Raw genomic sequence first — 21,770 nt, 5'->3', positions numbered from 1 at the left:
CAAATTTCTTGTAAAATTTTAATAAAGAGGCATTTTTAATAAATAAGAATATTTAATTATAAATTGAGTTTTGTCATCAAGAAGCGATTGATGAACTAATGACTTACTTCACAAACTCTTTTAATATTGTTTAGTAATAATTGAACTGGTAGATGTCTATTTTTTCCTATTCATCACTATTTTGAGTTAATACGGCTTCACACAAACACTGAAAATAATTGAATATGCAAATATACTCATCGGTGCCTTTTATTAAACATATCTATAAATTCAAATCTGAGCCAAGTGAGCTCAAAACATCAGTTGCTTTATCACTAATATAGCATTAAGGGAAAACATTTAAATGAAAACAATTATAAAGCTATAGTCACATTTTAAATAAGGTTATTAATAAGAATCACCAAATAAGGTTACTAATAAGAATAACCAATAAGTGTTGGGAACCGCCCTGCCTGGTTTCAGAAGCTGTAACCCCCACCTGCCCCCTTCATGGCTAAGGCTGAGTGAGCTACCTTCGGACCGTAAGCCACTAAGGAGACAAAGCTTATCTCCCTGGCAGGAGAGCTGCTTCTGCTCCTTTTACTTCATTCATAACTGGCCCCTAATGCTTGAAGGGTAATCAAGTGATGGGTAAGCTATCCCATGGGGGGGGAATGACCTAAGACAGGCACGATCATGGGGAGGCCCCCAGGAAGGACATGGGGAGCTATAGCAAAAGAGGGTGATGGACCCTCGTCCCTTGGCTTTGACATAGCCTGAGTCCTCATTCTGTCTGCAAGAAGTCTCCTAATCTCTTGGCTGCCTTACTTCCACTGCCTGACTTAAGCCTGAAACAATGACAGAAGGTGGTGCAGCCCAGTGCTGGAAAGGGCGGGTTCCCCCGGTGATCAGGCCTAAGGAAGAATATATAAAATCCTGTGAAAACCGCTTTGTTTACAATGCTCTCAATTAAATGATAAGGGTCCAAGCAGGAAGTGAGTTTGTTCCCCAAGGTTTTATGGCCCTTTAGCTATCTGACCCTGACTCACAATAAGCCGTCAGAGTTCTTTGTATCTATTATCTATTGTTTAATCCTTACTGCCTGATAATGATTAATGAGTTTTACCTGTATTCCTGTGCAAAATGAACCCACTAGAAGTCCATTGAGGAAAAGGCTCTTGGACCTTCTCCTTTGAGAGATCAGCCACCTTTCCTCCCCAAGCAGATCATGACTTGGTAGACTTATTCTCATCTGTGGTGGCCCAGGTGGGGAGGGGGTGCTGCAGGCAGAGCACCCCCCCCAAATAAGGTTAGCTCATTGTCCTACCAATCATAATATATCTAGGTAACAAAATAAAAAATTTGAATTATTTTATTCAGGATTTAGAAAATTACTTTTCATATATGATTAGAACTTTGAATTACTGTGGAATTATCAATTCTTTTTGGTGTCTTAATACTTAATTTGTAAGGAAGGTTGTAATGTAATTAGAATCTATTCTCTGAATATTTATTGTTCTATTGAAGAAAATAACAGATTCTATAATACAGTCTAATATTTGTGTTGGAGCTGTGCAATACTAGTTTTGATTCTGTTCACATAGGTTTTAATGATTGTTGACCAAGAAAATATGTGGTTTTAAAAAATAGCCTATAGGTTGTTACTGTTTAAGCTGTTAATATTAGAAGTTGAATAGTCAAAAAATTGGAAGATATCCAGAGAAATCTTTTCATTTTAAGAGGTGGTTTATTTAACTCTTTAAAATACTATATAGCCAGAGATTCAGAGTCCTTAAGTAATCTCTTCTAGTATTTAATAAACTGACAATCAAGTATCATATCTGCTTCCGTCTGAATTTTTTTTATTTAATGTACATGTAGCTCCTCTCATTTAGGCCTCAGTAAAATTAAATAATAAAGAAGTAAAACAAACTTTTAGGCCAAGTAAATAAGTTACCTTTTGTTTTTTCACATAGTTCTAGATGAATTCACTGATAGAATACCCATAGCAAATGATGAGAGAGACGATGCTATCCTTGGAAAAAGGTTTGTGTAATCACTCATGTGTACCCCAGTGGGCCTAGAGAACTGCCAATCATTGCTAAGTACTTTGGAGCTCTCTTCCTGGCCACAAAACTCTGGGCAGCATCACTTGATGCAATACTAAAACTCATCATAAGCATAATTATTATTAGACAACACTCAGTCTTTACTGCTGACAAAAGAGAAAGTAACCGCATTAATAATCTTGCTGTTGTTTATACATCTTTGTATCTCCTGGGAAATCCTAGACAGTAGTAAGCAATTTCTTGATATACCTTTTCTTAAAGAGCTTTGGTACCAGAATTATCAGGACAAGATTTGGTGTACATTAATATTACATGAAGACTTTTCTAGGTAATGGTCAAAAATTGTAAATGCTGGTTACAGGGAGTTGCTGGCTTTTGTTGAAGGGTTTTTTCTAGAATGGTAGCCAAAAGCAATCTTTGCAAATTCATGACATTAATAGCCAGGTACTAATAATAAGATAAATAAGGTAATACAAAGCAGCTTAATGACAAAGACATTGGTTCTGCTATTATTGAGATCAATGCTGTTAAACCAGGGCTCACTTCAAAATCATTGATAATGTATGCTAGATTTGCCCTGGCCTGGTTTTCTCAATGTTGGCACTATTAGTATTTGGGGATGGATAAACGTCTGTTGTGAGAAAATCTCTTGTGCATTGTTTGGCAGCATCCCTGGCCTCTACTCAATAGATGCCAGGAGCACCCTTTCAGTGGGACAACCAAAAATGTTTCCAGATATTAACAAACATGATCTAGGGTGCATGATTGTCCCCAGTTGAGAACCACTGCCGGAGATTTACTAAGTTTGATACTTAGTACGAGGACAATCAACTAGCCCTTGTCCCAAGCCTGGCTTTATAAACCCCCAAAGCTGTACGATTAGATATCTCTGAGCCTTTGCCTTAAAAAAAAAACATATTTTTTTGTTGTTGTGGAACACTCCTTCTGGATATTTCTGGAGTACTTCTTCACTTTTGTCTTATGTATCCCATTGTGGCATAAAGAAAACTAGGGTTTGGGGGATACACATATTTCAAACCCTGGCTTTGTCCCATTCAATCTGCAAAGCATTAGCAGACTATTTAATCTGTGTCTTTTGTTTTCTGCCTGGAGAACTTCTTGTTGGTATCAAAGGCTTACTATTAATCAGAGGCAAAATGAGATCAAGACCATGATTCTGGTGCTTCACAGTCATGCATCCTCACTTAGTCTAAGCCAGAATACAGAGGCTTTTCATAAGGGCATCACTGATAAGCCAAACTTATAATTAAAATTCACCTTTTACAAAACAATATGTGGGGATAATAGAGATAACTCATCTATAATATTATAATAGATAGCCTCTAATGTGGCTACTACTGATCCCTACCATCTGGCATCCATACCCTTCTCTAACCACTTCTATTCGACAGTAGGCTAGACTTAGTTTTTAATAAACAAAATTTATCAAGAGTGATGGCATCTCACTTCTGAGATTGGGTTACAGAGGTCTGGCTTCCATTTTGTATCTGTCCTTGAATACAGTTGTTCACTAGCTCTCAGGGAACCTGGCAGTCACCTTATGAGCTACCCTATGGAGAGGATCACATGACAAGAAACTGAAGCCAGTTGTCAGTGAGGAGTTGTGGATAACTCACATGGAACTGAATCTGGACAGCAGCCACATGAATGAACTTGGAAATGGGTCCTCTCTAGTGGAGCCTTCTGATGAACCATGCCTCTGGCCAACACCTTCATTTCAGCCTCATGAGACACCTAAGCTGACTCATAGGAGTTGTAAGATCATAAGTGCTGCTTTAAGCTGCTAAAACTTGGCAATTTGTTATACAATAATTGATAACGAATACAAACATAATCAAATAATGATTTTTTTCTTTATTCTTTTCCTCCTTTCCATGATGATGACCACCATCATCTCCCTCACTCTTCTCTCGGATGAGACTGTAGCATTAATCTCTGCTCCGAAGTTTAGCAGGGGTGATCCTATACCTATATCATCATTCCGCCAAACTCTGAGCCCTGATATTTCCTATCAACTTTCCCCCAATCATAATTAAAATATGATTTAAAGTGTCATTATAAAATTATTAGAGATCTCATGTTGATTACTCCACTACTAGTTGTTCAATTCATGGCTTGTGTAAATCTCAAGGGCAAAAACCTAAATGCAAATTCCAAATGCAAAATTTAATTTGGGCATCCCAAAGCTACCAACTCTCCTTGGCATACATATCTCATTCCCAATCCCAGTTGCTCCATTGGTAAAATAAAGCCAACTTCCTCAATGAATTTGCATGAATTAAATTGCATAAATGCATACCATTTTGATACTTTATTCCTATAATGTAGCAAGTACTCATTAAATATTAAGGTATTTGGAAGATATAATTTTAATTCCTTCCTCTTCCAAACCTATTCTTTCTAATGCACTTGCAAGTAATTAGTCCCATATTTAGGCTTTCTACTTCAGCTGCATTTGAAAAATATTAAGGAATTCACAGGAATAATTACTTCTTTTTTCAACTCCTCGAAAGGATCTACTTACTACTTACTGCTTCTGGCTAAGAAAAAGGTCAAATATTAAAAAGGAACTAAACATCCATTGCTTAGTCCAAAAATCAATTAAATAACTGTTCTTTTTCTTTGTTAACTAGAAAATTTTCTGCTTGATTAAAAACTAATGAACAACAATCTCAGAAGCTGAATCATAGCTTTTGCTTTGTTTTGTTTTTTTTCTGAGAGCATGGCAAAAAGAAAAATGGACTAATAGATACTTGGGTTCTTAAAATTAAGGTAATACATTTTTTCAATGTTAAAGTTATACTTAACTATATTAAGGGGAATCAAGGTAACTATGCTAAAGGATGCCTCTTCATTATCATTTAACCTGTCAGCACATTCAGGGTTGAGTTTATGGAAATAAACAGGTGCAAATCTATTGTCTAAAACTCAGAGTGCAGAGTAGTTGAAAAACACCCCCCAAAATTAAACTATCCATAAAATACTTTCATCAGATATTTTAGTGTTAGTTTAGTTGGTTTTATGGTGCTGGATTGGGATACAGTGCTTTGCTCAAACACACACAGTAAAGTAATTTGCTAATATACTGGCAACTACTAATAGTTTACTGTGAAGTAGTATACCCAGAATTTACTGAGATTTGGGTTATTGGTAAATGAGTTTTGATCAGGAAAAGAGTAGAGCAACATCAGAGTATGAGTTTTTGAATGTAGCTCTACTGAAGAGGATCCTAAGCAGCTAAAGGAAACAAAGCAGCATAGAGTGACTCAGGAAAGGGGCAAAGAAAAGGACCTGGACACAGATTGCATCTGTTTCATGTGAATTACCATAGTCCAAAGCTGTTCCTGGGACTTTTCAATTTCATGACAAGTGCCAGCTGCCTGAGAAAGAAGTTTCATTAGAATTTACTTAAGTGATTATCTCAATAACAGAGAAAATAATAAATATCCCAAATAAGTTGTTTAAGACTTTAATCTTAATAGGCCATTGATGTACATTTCCCGAGACTTAGGGTTTTAGGTTACCTATTGAAGAATTCAGATGCTTAAGAGAAGCTTCTTTTTTGTTTTGTTTTAATGTTTTTGGTTTAGAAATTAATTTAAAGATATTTGTGAGATATTTCCAATAAGTTAACTTATAATACTCTATTTTCTGTATATTTATGATATTTTTTCTCCCAGAAAATGTTGAATAGTTTTTATTTTCTAGTGGTAGTCAGTAGGTTTACACCTTGAAAGATTTACTCAATATGATCATCTATAGATACAAATTGTTCATATGATTTAAAACAGCCACCTTGAAGCAAGTTTGAAATGGCAATACAAAGTTAGTCCACTGTCCCAAGAACAAGAATGAATGAACTTCTCCCAAAATTAATTTTGTAGTCAAGAAAATGTTTTCATAAAATTGAAAAAAACATATATCAAAGCAACGGTATTACATTTCTTAAGCTATTGCTGTTTTGACATAAAAAAAATCTTTCTATAATTCTTTTGTGGCCTTGGTTGATGACAAAATGATTACTAGAAAATTTTTATGAATAGCAGTTTCCTAAGCCTCCAGGCATAGAAAAAGGAGACATTGACTTAAGAGTCACCTGACTCAATTATTAAATGGATTTTGAGATGATATGATTCAGTATATAATTCAAAAGGAAACATGATCTAGCAGAAGACATTTGCAGAGATGTAATATAATTTCATCATCATGTGAACAGTGATTGGATTAAAATTTGTTTCGGTACCTATAAATGCAAGATGACATAGCGTAGATAATTAGAACTAGGATATGCTCTTACTATGCAGACCCTCAATATCTTTGGATTCTAGTTTCCTGATCTGCAATATGGAAGAAGGCTACTAGATGTGATCAGATACTCCTAGTACTGATATTAGAAGATATATGTAAATGTTATGGTACTGTTAAGGGGAGAGTCTTCTACGCAAATAGCTCATAGTCAATTGTTTCAATATGGCAAAGATAGTTTGTCACACAGTCTCCCTTAGTGACTTGATATTAATATATGATATTTTAGAGGCCTTTTATGTATTTATTTTTATGATTCATGACAATATATTTTTTGTTTTTATTATTTTTATTACCATTTAGTCCCCTTACATACCCTCCCCCTAGCAATCACCGCACTGTTGTCTATGTCCATGAGTCCTTCTTTCTTTTTGTTCAACCTCCCTATCCCCTAATCTCCTCCCCACTTAGCTGTCACCCTGCTCTCTACCTATGAGTCTGTTTCTATTTTCCTTGATAGTTCAAATTGTTCATTAGATTCCACATATGAGTGAAATCATATGGTATTTGTCTTTCTCTGACTGGCTTGTTTTACTTAGCACAATGTTCTCTAGGTCCATTCATACTGTCTCAAAAGGTAAAATTTTCTTCTTTTATGGCCAAGTAGTATTCCATTGTGTAAATGCCCCATAGATGTTTTACCCATTCATCTACTGATGGTCACTTGGGCTGCTTCCATATCTTGGAGATTATAAATAATGCAGTAATGAACATAAGGGGACTTATGTTCTTTCAAACTAGTGTTTTTCATTCTTTTGCATATATTGCCACCAGTGGGATAGCTGAGTCAAAAGGCAGATTCATTTTTAATTTTTTTGACGTATCACCATACTGCTTTCCACAATGACTGCACCAATCAACATTCACACCAATAGCTCAAAAGAGTTCCGCTTTCTGTTTCCCCAAACATCCTCTGCAGCACTTTTTTGTTAATTTATTGATGATAGCCATTCTGACAGGGGTGAGATGGTGCTTCATATAAAGGCCATATATAACACACTCACAGCCAGCATCACACTCAATGGGACAAAGCTACAAGTGTTTCCCTAAAGATTGGGAACAAGATGCGGATGTCCACTTTCACCTCTCTTATTTAATGCAGTACTAGAATTCCTAGCCACATCAATCAGACAAGAAGAAATACAAGGCATGCAAATTGGAAAGGGCAAAGTAAAACTGCCTTTCTCTTCAGAGGATATGATTCTGTTCATAGAGAACCCAAAAGATTCCACCAAGCAATTACTAGAACTGATAAATTTATAAAATAGCAGGATACAATGTTAATATCTAGAAATCAGCTGCATTTTTATATGCCAAAAACAAACTAAAAGAAAGGGAAATTAAGAAAATGATCCCATTCACAACTGCTTCAAAAAAGTATGAAATACCTAGGAATAAACCTAACCAAGGATGTAAAAGACCTACATTTGGAATATTATGACACTGAAGAAAGACATTGAAGGAGATGCAACTAAGTGGAGGCACATTCATGTTCATTGATAAGAAGAATTAACATATTTGAATGTTCATACTACCCAAAGCAATCTATAGATTCAACACAATTAATATCAGGATTCCAAAGATGCATTTCACAGAACTAGAACAAATATTTCAAATACTTATATAGAACCATAAAAGGCCCTGTATAGCAAGAGCGACCCTGAGAAAGAAGAACAAAGGTGGAGAAATCAAGTTACTTAATATTAAACTATACTATAAAGCGAAAATAATGAAAACAGCATGGTAATGGCATAAAAACAGACATATAAATAGATCAATGGAAGAGAATGGAGAGCAATAAACTCACACCTTTATAGTCAATTAATATCTGGCAGAAGAAGTAAGCATAGACAATGGGCTAAAGATTGTCTGTTCAATAAATGGTGTTGAAAAAATTGGACAGATACATGCAAAAAAATTAAATTAGACCACCTTCTTACACCACACACAAGAACAAATTCAAAATGGATTGAAGACTTAAATGCTAGACCCAAAACCACAAAAACCCTAGAAGAAAACATAAGCAGCAAAATCTTGGATATCCCTTGTGGCAATATTTTATCAGATGTATCTCTTCAGGCAAGAGAAACAAAATAAAAATATAAACAGATGAGACTACATCAAACTAAAAAGTTTTGCACAGCAAAGGAAAACATCATCATAATAAAAAATAACTCAAAGAATGGGAGAATATAACTGATACAACTGATAAAGGGTTAGTATCCAAAATGTATAAAGAACTTACAAAACTCAACACACACACACAAAAAAAAAAACAATTAAAAAATGGGCAAAGGATCTGAGTAGACACTTCTCCAAAGAGGACATATAGATGGCCAATAGAGATATGAAAAGATGCTCAATGTGACTAATCATCAGAAAAATACAAATTAGAGCAGCTTTAGATTTACAGTGAAAGTGAGAATTCCCATATCCTCTTTCCTCTCCAACACACATCAACTCCTCTGTTATAGGGACTGGTATATTCATTACAAGTGATGAACCTATATTGTCACATCCACAGTTTATGTTAGGTTTACTCCAGGTGATGTACATTCTATGGGTTTTAACTGGTACCTGATGACATGTTCTGTCAGTGTTTTTATTGTCTTAGTAGCCAGATCACTATGTGATGGTATGAAAGGCATTAGGATATTTCGCATGGTGAGTTCCAATAAATGACATTCAAATAATGATACTTGGATTCAATTTTAAAAGTAAATTCATACAGATCATTCATTAATGTGTTACCTCAGAGACTAGTCCTTGTTACCTTTATCCTTCAGAGAAATTTAGCTGTTAAGATCTACAGCTAACAGGTAGTAATCAACATTTGTTAACACTGAGTTGGATAACTAAAATTTGCAAAATAGAGATTAAAAATGAAAAAATATAAGCTTAAAATTTTAGATAAATAACTTTCTCTGAGTAGAATGTCCTCTAATCAAGTTAAAATTTTATTATATAATTATTGTGAAAAAGGCATACCACCAACATAGCCTGGGGGAACTGGATATATCATTACCGAAGATCACATTACTAACTAGAGCAATGGGTTTTGTTCTGAAGGCTTTTTGACTAAGTAAATATATATCCTTCAAAGCATTGAATAAAATAGCCATTCCTCAGGAGAACTATCATCTAGCAGGCAAGGGTTTTCAGAGGTTAATACTTTTTTCCTCCAGTGGCACAGAACTTTTCCAGTGAAGTGATAGAATGCTTTGAACATTTTACATTTAGCCACAGGGCCTCCTTTTGGTGGACACTATCCAGAATTGCTTCATCTGGTGTATGAGATCCTTTTACTGATGAAAACTCTAATTTGTTAGGACCAAGACCCAGGAAAGGTTCATATCTGTTAATCCTCATGAAATATACAGGTTTAAATAATGTGTTTATCCCAGTAAATTGTGTTAGTGAAATCATATTACATAAACTGTAGTTACACTTAACAAGTGATTATTCTTCACACTATGTTATTTTGATTAGAACAAGGAGCAAATGTGCCCTTCTGATCTGTCATCAGATATTTGATTGATCATAAAGCAGGGGTTATTTCCCTGAGATGAATGCCACTAAAAATAAGAAAATGTAATGTCTGTGAAATAGAGGAAAAACATAAAACCGGGTAAACCATAAAGCTCTTGGTTTAAGAAATAATGAGGTTTACATGTCAAAAATTGTTTTCTCCGTCTCTCTCACGAGCAATCCAGTATTTTCCATCTTCCCTCCCTGAGAGAACTTCAGTCTACAAAATATTCATTAGCATTGCTTTATTATTAGGTTTATGTCACTAGGGAAATTTACTAACCTACTCTTTCTGGCCCCCCAAAAGTTAAGAAACAACTATTACTCTACTCAGATAACTGAGTAGAAAATATAATGTGAGTCAAAACAATAGGAAACAAAATCTTTGCTAAGTAGGAGTTTATTGTAGCTTCCATAGAATTTTTATAAATATATATCATGTGTTAATTTCTATAATTTATTAATTTTCATTATGAAATACTGTTACTATATTCTCAGCACCTATGTATATCAGGTACTGTGATAAAAACCTTTGCTGCATTCATCTAAATATTTCCAAAAGTTGAGGAAACTGAGCCCGAGAAAAATGAAGTAACCTACCCAAGACCTCAGAGCCACTAGTAAGCTACTGGTATTAAATCTATGTTGTCTGTTGCAAAAGTCTGACTTTTCCACATTGTATGTTTAACTGGTCCCTAGGTGTCTAACCTTTTCTAGCTAAAAAACAAACACACAAATAAAAAACGAACAAAAAGTTTTAGATAGCTTTTTTCTTTTTGACAAGATTTTAAGAGGTTCTTGAACATTCTATTTTTATATGACTTTCATATTTATTAGAAATAGATTTTCTAAAATAATTTATTTCTTGAAATAAAATTTTAATATATGATAGGCATAATATGAACATGAAGTCTTACATAACAACCAGTGATTTATCTGAAGAGCCTTTTCTTTTCCCATTGTATGTTTTTGGATCCTTTGAGAAAAATTGGTTGCCTACAGCGAGGTCTGTCTGGAAAAAGTGCAGTCATTGTTAATACAGTGAGAATCGTATTAACATTTGAGAAACATTGATGTAACCTGGCAACCAAGAAGAGTGGACTGCAATGTGCATACATGAATAATGACAACTTCACTGTGCCAGTTAGTAGGGGTGGTACACATTATTGAGTGAACACATGCACTGTGTGGCCATTGCATTTGAAATAACTGAGTGAGTAGAGAAATGAATCTGCATCAAATTTTGCATTAAGCTTGAACATTCCTCTGTGGAAAATATTCAAATGGGTCAGAATGCTACAGGTATGGGCAGCTAGTGATTGGCAGCTTTACCATAATAATGTGTCCACTCACACACAGTGCAGAATATTTTTTGGCAAAACATCAAATTATTTAGATGACTCAATTCCCCTATAGCTCATATTTGACATCCTGTGACTTCTGGCTTTTCCCAAAACTAAAATCACCTTTGAAAGGGGAGAGATTTCAGACCATCAGTGAGAGTCAGGAAACTATGACAGGTCAGCTAATGATGATTGGGAGAACAGTATGAGGTTCCGAGGTGCCTACTTTGAAGGGGACTGAGGTGTCACTGTCCTATGTACAATGTTTCTTGCACCTTTTTTTTTTTATTTGGTTACTTTTCAAGTACATTTTTTTTTCTCTTCCCCCCCCGCCCGGTCTCCCCCCTCCCTCCCGTTCCCCCCCCCCAGTCCTCATCTCTGTGTCATTCATACTTGTTCCTCAAAATCCCTCCCCCTTTTTCCCCTTATGTTCCCTTCCCTCTCCCCTCTGGTCGCTGCCCACTTGTTCTCTATTTCAGCGTCTTTGTTTTTATTCTGTTTGCTTGTTTGTTTTATTCTTTAGCTTCCTGTCAAAGGTGAGATCATATGGTATTTGTCCTTCAACCCCTGGCCTATTTCACTCAGCATAATGCTTTCCAGTTCCATCCATGTTGTTGCAAAAGGTAGTAGCTCGTTCTTTCTCTCTGCTGCATAAAATTCCATGGTGTATATGTACCACAATTTTTGTATCCATTCATTTACTGATGGGCACCTAGGTTGCTTCCAACTCTTGGCTATTGTAAATTGTGCTGCTATGAACATTGTGGTGCATAGGTTCTTTGAAATTGATGTTTTAGGATTCTTGGGGTATAATCCTAGCAGTGGAATTGCTGGGTCAAAAGGCAGGTCCATTTTTATTTTTCTGAGAAAATTCCATACTGTTTTCCATAATGGTTGTACCAGTCTACAATCCCACCAACAGTGAACTAAGGTCCCCTTTTCCCCACACCCTCTCCAACATTTGTTGTTTGTTGCTTTGTCTATTATAGCCATCCTGACTGGTGTAAAGTGGTATCTCATTTTGGTTTTAATTTGCATCTCTCTGATAGCTAACGATATTGAGCATCTCTTCATGTGTCTCTGGATGTTCTGTATGTCCTCTTTAGAGAAGTGTCTGTTCAAGTCCTTTTTCCCATTTTTTAATTGGGTTCGATGTCTTCCTAGAGTGGAGTCGTGTAAGTTCTTTGTATATTTTGGAGATTAAACCTTTGTCTGAGGTATCATTGGCAAATATGTTTTCCCATACAGTTGGTTGTCTTTTTAATTTAATACTGTTTTCTTTAGCCATGCAGAAGCTTTTTATTTTGATAAGATCCCATTTGTTTATTCTGTCCTTTATATTCCTTGCTCTAGGGCACATATCCGTAAAAATGTTGCTGCTTGAAATATCTGAGATTTTCTTGCCAATGTTCTCCTCTAGGACTTTAATGGTGTCATGGCTTATATTTAAGTCTTTTATCCACCTTGAATTTATTTTGGTGTATGGTGTAAGTTGGTGCTCAAGTTTCATTTTTTTTGCACGTAGCTGTCCAGTTCTCCCAACACCATTTGCTGAAGAGGCTATCTTTACTCCATTTTATGTTACCGCCCCCTTTGTCGAATATTAATTGACTGTAGAGGGTTGGGTTGATTTCTGGGCTCTCTGTTCTGTTCCATTGGTCTATGTGCCTGTTTTTATGCCAGTACCAGGCTGTTTTGATTACAGTGGCTTTGTAATACAGTTTGATATCAGGTATTGTGATCCCTCCTACTTTGTTCTTCTTTCTCAAAAGAGCAGCTGCTATTCGGGCTCGTTTATGATTCCATATAAATTTTTGAAGTGTTTGTTCTATGTCTGTGAAATACGCCATTGGTACTTTAATAGGTATTGCATTGAATCTGTATATTGCTTTGGGTAGTATGGACATTTTGATGATGTTAATTCTTCCAATCCATGAACACGGTATATGTTTCCATTTGTTTGTGTCTTCCTTGATTTCTTTCTTCAGTGCTGTGTAGTTTTCTGCATACAGGTCTTTTACCTCTTTGGTTAGGTTTATTCCCAGATATTTTATTTTTCTTTTTGCTATATCGAATGGGATTTTTTCCTTGATTTCTGCTTCTGCTGATTCGTTGTTTGTATACAAAAATGCCTTTGATTTCTGGATATTGACTTTGTATCCTGCTGTTTTGCCAAATTCATTAATTAGTTTGAGCAGTTTTTGGGTAGAGTCTATAGGATTTTCCATGTACACTATCATGTCATCTGCAAACAGTGACAATTTTGTTTCCTCCTTTCCTATTTGGATGCCTTTTATTTCCTTTTCCTGCCTGATCGCTGTGGCCAAAACTTCTAATACTATATTGAATAGGAGTGGTGAAAGTGGACATCCTTGTCTTGTTCCTGATCTTAGTGGAAAAGCTTTTAGTTTTTGCCTATTGAGTATGATATTGGCTGTAGGTTTCTCATAAATGGCCTTTATTATATTGAGGAATGTTCCCTCTATTCCCATTTTGCTGAGTGTTTTTATCATAAATGGGTGTTGTACTTTATCGAAAGCTTTTTCTGCGTCTATTGATATGATCATGTGGTTTTTGTCTTTGCTTTTGTTTATGTGATGAATTACATTTACTGTTTTGCGAATGTTGAACCATCCTTGCATCCCTGGGATGAATCCCACTTGGTCATGGTGTATAATCTTTTGGATATATTGTTGGATGCGATTTGCTAATATTTTGTTGAGGATTTTAGCATCTATGTTCATCAGCGATATTGGCCTGAAGTTTTCTTTCTTTGTTGTATCTCTATCTGGTTTTGGAATTAGGATGATGCTGGCTTCATAAAAGGAGTTAGGGAGTTTTCCATCCTTTTGGATTTTTTGGAATAGTCTGTGAAGAATGGGGGTTAGCTCTTCCTTAAATGCTTTGTAGAATTCTCCTGTGAATCCATCTGGTCCAGGGCTTTTGTGTGATGGGAGTTTTTTTGATTACTGCTTCAATTTCTTTTTGCTGTTATTGGTCTATTCAGGTGTTCTACTTCTTTTTCATTGAGTTTTGGGAGATTATATTTTTCTAGAAATGTGTCCATTTCCCCTAGGTTCTCAAATTTCTTGGCATACAGTTCTTCATAGTAATTTCTTACAATCCTCTCTATTTCTGTGGTGTCAGTTGTAATCTCTCCTCTTTCATTTCTGATTCTGTTTATTTGTGTCCGTTCCCTTCTTTTCTTGATGAGCCTACTTAAAGGCTTGTCTATTTTGTTTATTTTTTCAAAGAACCAACTCCTGGATTCATTGATCTTTAGAATTGTACTTTTAGTCTCTATGTCATTTAGTTCTGCTCTGATCTTGGTTATTTCCTTCCTTCTACTTGCTTTGGGCTGTTTTTGTTGTTGTTCCTCGAGTTCTTGTAGGCGTAGAGTAAGTTCATTTGTTTGAAATGTTTCTGTTTTCTTTAGGTAGGTCTGTATTGCTATAAACTTCCCTCTCAGGACTGCCTTGGCTGTATCCCATAAGTTTTGGGTTGTTGTGTGATCATTTTCATTTGTTTCCAGGAACTTTTTGATTTCTTCCCTAATTTCATTCTTGACCCATTCATTGTTTAATAGCATACTGTTCAGTCTCCATGATTTTGGGTGTTTTGAGTTTTTTCCTTTGGGGTTGGTTTCCAGTTTCAGTCCCTTATGGTCAGAGAAAATGCTTGGTATGATTTCAATATTCTTGAATTTGTTGAGGCTTGTTTTGTGCCCTATCATGTGATCTATCTTTGAGAATGTACCATGTGCATTTGAAAAGAATGTGTATTTAGCTTCTTTGGGGTGAAGAGCTCTGTATATATCAGTTAGGTCCATTTCATCAAGGGTGTTGTTTAATGCCGCAATGTCTTTGTTGATATTTTGTTTGGAAGATCTGTCCATTTTTGATAGTGGGGTGTTAAAATCCCCCCACTATAATTGTGTTGCTGTCTATATCTTTCTTGAATTCCTCTAAGATTTTCCTTATATATTTTGGTGCTCCTATGTTGGGTGCGTATATATTTATGATGTTAATGTCTTCTTGGTGGATTCTTCCCTTGAGTATTATGAAGTGACCTTCTGGGTCACTCTTTATGGCTCTTTTTTTGAAGTCTATTTTGTCTGATATGAGAATTGCTACCCCAGCTTTTTCTTGCATCTTGTATCTTCTTCAATAAATGTCTCTATTTTTCATACTATATGGCTGGATACTTCCTGGACAAACCTCATATAGGTGTCAGTTTACTTCTGGGCTCTCAATTCTGCTCCATTGATCTATTATCTATTTCTCTGCCAATAACTTATTGTTTTTATAATTGGGACTTTGTAGTATAATTTGAAAATTGGATGTGTGAGATCTCCGAGTTCGTTCTTTCTTTCCCCTCAGGATATCTTTGACTATCCATACATATTTGAGGATTTATTTTTGTTTATTTCTTTGAAAAAATGCCACTGAGAATAAATGTAGGTGGCCAACAGGCATGTGAAAAGAAGCTCAACATCGTTAATCATTAGGGAAATGAAAATCAAATGTCAATGAAATATCAATAAGACAATAAGTACATGTTGGAGGGGATATGAGGAAAAGGGAATCCTTTTACACTGCCGATGGGTATGTGAATTGGTGAAGCCACTCTGGGCAACAGTATAAATGTTCCTCAAAAAATTAAATAAGGCTACCATATAGTACAGCAATCCCTCATTTTGATTCATACCCCAAGACTTTAAAAAATACTTATTCTTAAAGATATATGTTAAAGATTCATTGCAGTAATATTTGTAACAGCCAAGACAGTATCTAAGTGTCTGAAACAGATATGATATTTCAATGGAATATACTCAGATAAAAAAAGTGAATGATAGATCTTGAGAGCAACATGCTAAGTTAAATAAGTTCAATGGAAAAACACAAGACCCATATTGATTTTATTAATATGTGGGATATAAAACAGAAAGTAACAGACAACCTAACAAAGCAAACTCACAGACAACAGTTTCGAGGTTACCAGAGGGAAAGGGGATGATGCGAGGACAAAGAGAGTAAGGTGGTTCACATACATGGTGATGGATGTAGACTAAACTTTTTGGTTGATGAGCACACAATACAATATGCAGATGATGTATTATAGAACTGTATGCCTGAAACACTAAGTGTAATTAACAAATGTTACCTCAATATACTTAATTTTAATAAAGAAAAGCTACTTTTAAAATAAGTTTATTCTTATATTAATAATTATTCAGAATTTAGAAAAAGAAAGAAAACTGTTTTCTGCAAATAAAATTATCCCCTATAAGGGCACATTATCTAAAACAATTGTTTTAGAGTTAACGTAAAACCTCAAAGAGTGAATTTAACTCATACAAATAATCAGTTTACCCTTAAGAAACAAGACATTTACTAAGGATCTAATCGAGACACTTAGAGAAAATGGCTTATTCTAATATTTGTACTTTATGGAGATTTATCTAATACTTTCAAAATCATTCTAGAATCTTTAAAAGAACAAATAAGGGATCCCAGCTAAAACAGGAGATTATGTATATTAGGTAAAAATCTATACATATATACATCGATCTTTTCAAAAAGTTTAAACTTTCTCAGTTTTGTACTTACTAAACCTTTTTATTTGATTTCATCTTTGTTGTATTTTTTATTACAATTTAGTCCCTTTATAGCCCCCTCCCCCAGCAATTGCCACACTGTTGTTCATGTCCACGAGTCCTTTTTTCTTGTACTTACTAAATCTTATGTAATAAATTTCTAAAGAATAAGATGCATATAAATAAGAACAAAGGAGATTATTCATGAAATCTATTTTGGGGTGGCGCAGTGGGCCCCTCATGAATAATAAGGTTTAATGATAAAAAAACACAATGATTATGAAAAAATTAACATATTATTCAATAAAATAGGCTATATGTGTTCCTATTTTTTTTTTTTTTTTAGGAGAAAGGCTCCTTTGAAAAAGTAAAATATCCATCTCCAAGCATTTGGTACAAAACTATTTACTTAAAAGAAGACATCTTAGAACTATTTGTGAAGTTTCCTAGTAATTCACTAATTTGTAGTCAAGAATTTCATTAACTCTTAACTAAACAAAATATGTTGGAGATAGGGAAAAAATGTTAACACTAGAAGTCCACATGCTGATACCAAAGCATTCATTTTTAAGATTATTAATAAAAAAGTATTGTTAGCATTAAATAAAGTTAAGACTTTAGAAATGCAAAAAAAAAATACTGGGAACATTCATGCAATTTAACACTAAAACATTTAGTCCAGAAGCACAGCATTTATTTAGATGAGAGACAGAGACATTTGTTTTAACAAGTTTAAACCCTTGTTTGTAGAATGACAAATCTGAATATCATGACAGAAACACAATCAATGTTTATAATGTCTGAATTTAGCAGTCAGCTCCAAAAAAAACAGAAACAAAAACAAAATAAAGCTTGTTTACTTTGAAAGATTTATAAGTGTCAACCATCTCCAAATCATTTTTATTAGTGACAGTAAAATATTAGTGCCCAATCTGCTTTGTGTATTGTTTGTTAAAACAAGAAAGTAAGGTAAAATCTGACCTCAACATGACACATACTGTATTCAAAAGTAATTTATAATGGCTTAGCATTAATAAATGTTTTGATTATTTGGATTTTATTTGCTACTATCTGAATTAGAATATAAGATAACCACAGTCTGAATATATTTTAATAATTATGTTTTAAGTATGTAAGAAGACAAAATGTTTATATATTTTGTATTTATTATTCGTTAAAAGTAATACTCTTATTTGAAAAAAAGACAAGTAGAAATAAAAGTAAAGCAACCGAACACAAATCATGATGTTTTCATGCACTTGCAATTCAAATGCTAAACTTCGGGAGAATTCTGCCTCATCATTTTTTTTTTAAGAACAATGTATATTTGGTTTAAAAATGCATCCGTAATTTGCTTTCTTATTCTTAATCTTGACGATCAGAGTACAGACGGAATGGTTATAGTCCCATCATGTTTAATGCATCAAGTCAAAACATTTCATATACATTATGAATAAAAAGCTATTTACCTGCATGAAAATCTATTCCCACAGCAAATGAAGTTCCAGTTATAGGCATCAAAGCATCCGTTTTGTCGCTTGGATCCAGAGGTATCCCCCTGATTCCTTCATGAACAGAGTACATGAGAAACGACTCTATACCTAATTGGATGGAGAGAAAGTTCAAAATGAATATTTAACATCAATATAATTCATTAGCATTATTTTAATGGTGTGAATTTCTTTCATAAAATTATACTTAGATCTCTTCCTTCTTTTTTTTTTTTGGTTGTATACTATATTTCTGAAAAGTTAAATGGTAAGTAGATAAGTTTTTCTCAAAATTGACTTTACATCAGAATCTCCTTAAAGACTAGTTAAAACACACATACCTGGACCCCATCCCAGGTGCCTAATAATTTGAATTTCTAAAAAGTAGTGATGATACTACAGGTCCTGGGACCATAAACACTGAGGTAAGTAATACTTAACAAGCATCCTTGGCCTCACTACCAAAATCCACCCTCTTCTTCTCTAAAGTTCACGCATCTCAGAAGCATCAATAGAAGTAGAATTCTTAAATCCTTTTGAAAACTAAAAGCACTCTAAGTGCTTAATTTTTGCTAAGATTTTGCTTTTTCAGCATTAAAGTATATTCTCAAATATGCATATATGTATATATATATGACTACTAGAAGTCCGGACAAGGTTTATGAATTTTTCTAATATGTCAGAACATGTTCATTTACATATACTTATTTTCTTATTAAAACAAAAGTGACTAGGTTTAGATATGTCTTCACCACTGTTTAATTGTGTGACTTGGACAAGATAGTTAATCTTCTGTTACTTAGTTTCCTCATTTCTAAAAATGGAGAATAAACCTACTCCATGAGGTTATTATGAGGGTTTTGTGATTAATATACTCAAGTCTTTGAGCAGTACCTGCACATAAGTGTCATATAAATATATGATTTAAAATGAAATAATAACATATATTTCTCATATAAGATTGAGGCATTTTTTAAAGTAATCTTTTATTATTTTATTTTATTATTGTTTTATCTTTCAATACCCTTTTTCTCTCTTTCCTCCTTTCTTATTTTATTCCTCTTCCTTTCTTTCCAAACTTATCACTTCTTCCTCCCTTCTCCTGCCTCCCCCCCCAATGAAACTAAAAACTTGGAACTGCAAAAAGACCAAAGTTGGACGCAAAGGGGGGGCATCTGAACAGTAGACACAGAGTGATAAATTTCATGTTGCTACAGCAGAGAAACTGCAAGTTGCTGCATTTTGTATTCTTATGATTTTTTCATTATTCTTACATCTTTTATTTTATTTTATTTAGTTATTTTTCAAGTACAGTTTTTTGTCTATTTCTCCCATCCCAGCTGCCCCCGCTCCCCATGCTCTCCACCTCCCTCCCATTTCCACCCCCCTTAGCTCTTGTCCCTGTGTCCTTCATATTTGTTCCTCCCAATCCCTCCCCTTTTTTCCCCTTAAATTCCCTTCCCTCTCCCTCTGGTCGCTGTCCCCTTGTTCTCTATTTCAGTGTTTATTTTTATTTTGCTTGCTTGTTTGTTTTGTTGTTTAGCTTCCTGTTAAAGGTGAGATCATATGGTATATGTCCTTCAATGCCTGGCCTATTTCACTCAGCATAATGCTTTCCAGTTCCATCCATGTTGTTGCAAAGGGTAGTAGCTCCTTCTTTCTCTCTGCTGCATAGAATTCCATTGTGTATATGTACCACAATTTTTTTGATCCATTCATTTACTGATGGGCACCTAGGTTGCTTCCAACTCTTGGCTGTTGTAAATTGTGCTGCTATGAACATTGTGGTGCATAGGTTCTTTGAAATTGATGTTTTAGGATTCTTGGGATATCATCCTAGCAGTGGAATTGCTGGGTCAAAAGGCAGGTCCATTTTTAGTTTTCTGAAAAAAATTCCATACTGTTTTCCATAATGGTTGTACCAGTCTGCAATCCCACCAACAGTGGACTAAGGACCCCTTTTCCCCACAACCTCTCCAACATTTGTTGTTTGTTGCTTTGTTTATGATAGCCATCCTGACCAGTGTAAAGTGGTATCTCATTGTGGTTTTAATTTGCATCTCTCTGATAGCTAATGATATTGAGCATCTCTTCATGTGTCTCTGGATATTCTGTATTTCCTCCTTGGAGAAGTGCCTGTTCAAGTCCTTTTTCCCATTTTTTAATTGGGTTAGTTGTCTTCTTAGAGTGGAGTAGTGTAAGTTCTTTGTATATTTTGGAGATTAAACCTTTGTCTGAGGTATCATTGGCAAATATGTTTTCCCATACAGTTGGTTGTCTTTTTAATTTAATACTGTTTTCTTTAGCCATGCAGAAGCTTTTTATTTTGATGAGATCCCATTTGTTTATTCTTTCCTTTATATTCCTTGCTCTAGGGGACATATCAGTAAAAATGTTGCTGCTTGAAATATCTGAGATTTTCTTGCCAATGTTCTCCTCTAGGACTTTAATGGTGTCATGGCTTACATTTAGGTCTTTTATCCACCTTGAATTTATTTTGGTGTATGGTGTAAGTTGGTGCTCAAGTTTCATCTTTTTGCATGTAGCTGTCCAGTTCTCACAACACCATTTGTTGAAAAGGCTATCTTTACTCCATTTTATGTTACTGCCCCCTTTGTCAAATATTAATTGACTGTAGAGAGTTGGGTTGATTTCTGGGCTCTCTGTTCTGTTCCATTGGTCTATGTGCCTGTTTTTATGCCAGTACCAGGCTGTTTTGATTACAGTGGCCCTGTAATACAGTTTGATATCAGGTATTGTGATCCCTCCTACTTTGTTCTTCTTTCTCAAAAGTGCAGCTGCTTTTCAGGGTCGTTTATAGTTCCATATAAATTTTTGAAGTGTTTGTTCTATGTCTGTGAAATATGCCATTGGTACTTTAATAGGTATTGCATTGAATCTGTAAATTGCTTTGGGTAGTATGGACATTTTAATGATGTTAAATCTTCCAATTTATGAACAAGGTATATGTTTCCATTTGTTTGTGTCTTCCCTGATTTCTTTCTTCAGGGCTGTGTAGTTTTCTGAATACAGGTCTTTTACCTCCTTGGTTAGGTTTATTCCCGGATATTTTATTTTTGTTTTTGCTATATCAAATGGGATTTTTTCCTTGATTCCTGCTTCTGCTGATTCATTGTTGGTATACAAAAATGCCTTTGATTTCTGGATATTGACTTTGTAACCCACTGTTTTGCCAAATTCATTGATTAGTTCGAGCAGTTTTGGGGTAGAGTCTATAGGATTTTCCATGTACACTATCATGTCATTTGCAAACAGTGACAGTTTTGCTTCCTCCTTTCCTATTTGGATGCCTTTTATTTCCTTTTCTTGCCTCATCGCTGTGGCTAAAACTTCCAATACTATATTGAATAGAAGTGGTGAAAGTGGACATCCTTGTCTTGTTCCTGATCTTAGTGGAAAAGCTTTTAGTTTTTGCCCA

General features: G+C 34.8%; 1 protein-coding gene across 1 annotated transcript in view; it reads right to left on the bottom strand.

Annotated features, from left to right (window-relative positions):
- The window catches only part of LRP1B (LDL receptor related protein 1B), a 1,762,610-nt gene that overhangs the window by 460,159 nt on the left and 1,280,681 nt on the right, over positions 1–21,770 (bottom strand). Inside the window, exon 36 of the mRNA XM_053655128.1 lies at positions 18,311–18,442. Coding sequence (XP_053511103.1) covers positions 18,311–18,442 — 132 coding nt within the window. The remainder of the gene's footprint in view (positions 1–18,310; positions 18,443–21,770) is intronic.

The sequence above is a fragment of the Artibeus jamaicensis genome, unplaced genomic scaffold (assembly GCF_021234435.1).
Source record: "Artibeus jamaicensis isolate MK-2021 breed Jamaican fruit bat unplaced genomic scaffold, CSHL_Jam_final contig_935, whole genome shotgun sequence".
Taxonomy (NCBI): Eukaryota; Metazoa; Chordata; class Mammalia; order Chiroptera; family Phyllostomidae; genus Artibeus; species Artibeus jamaicensis.
Note: the sequence above shows the minus strand (reverse complement) of the source record. Positions and strands in the feature narration are given on the sequence as shown.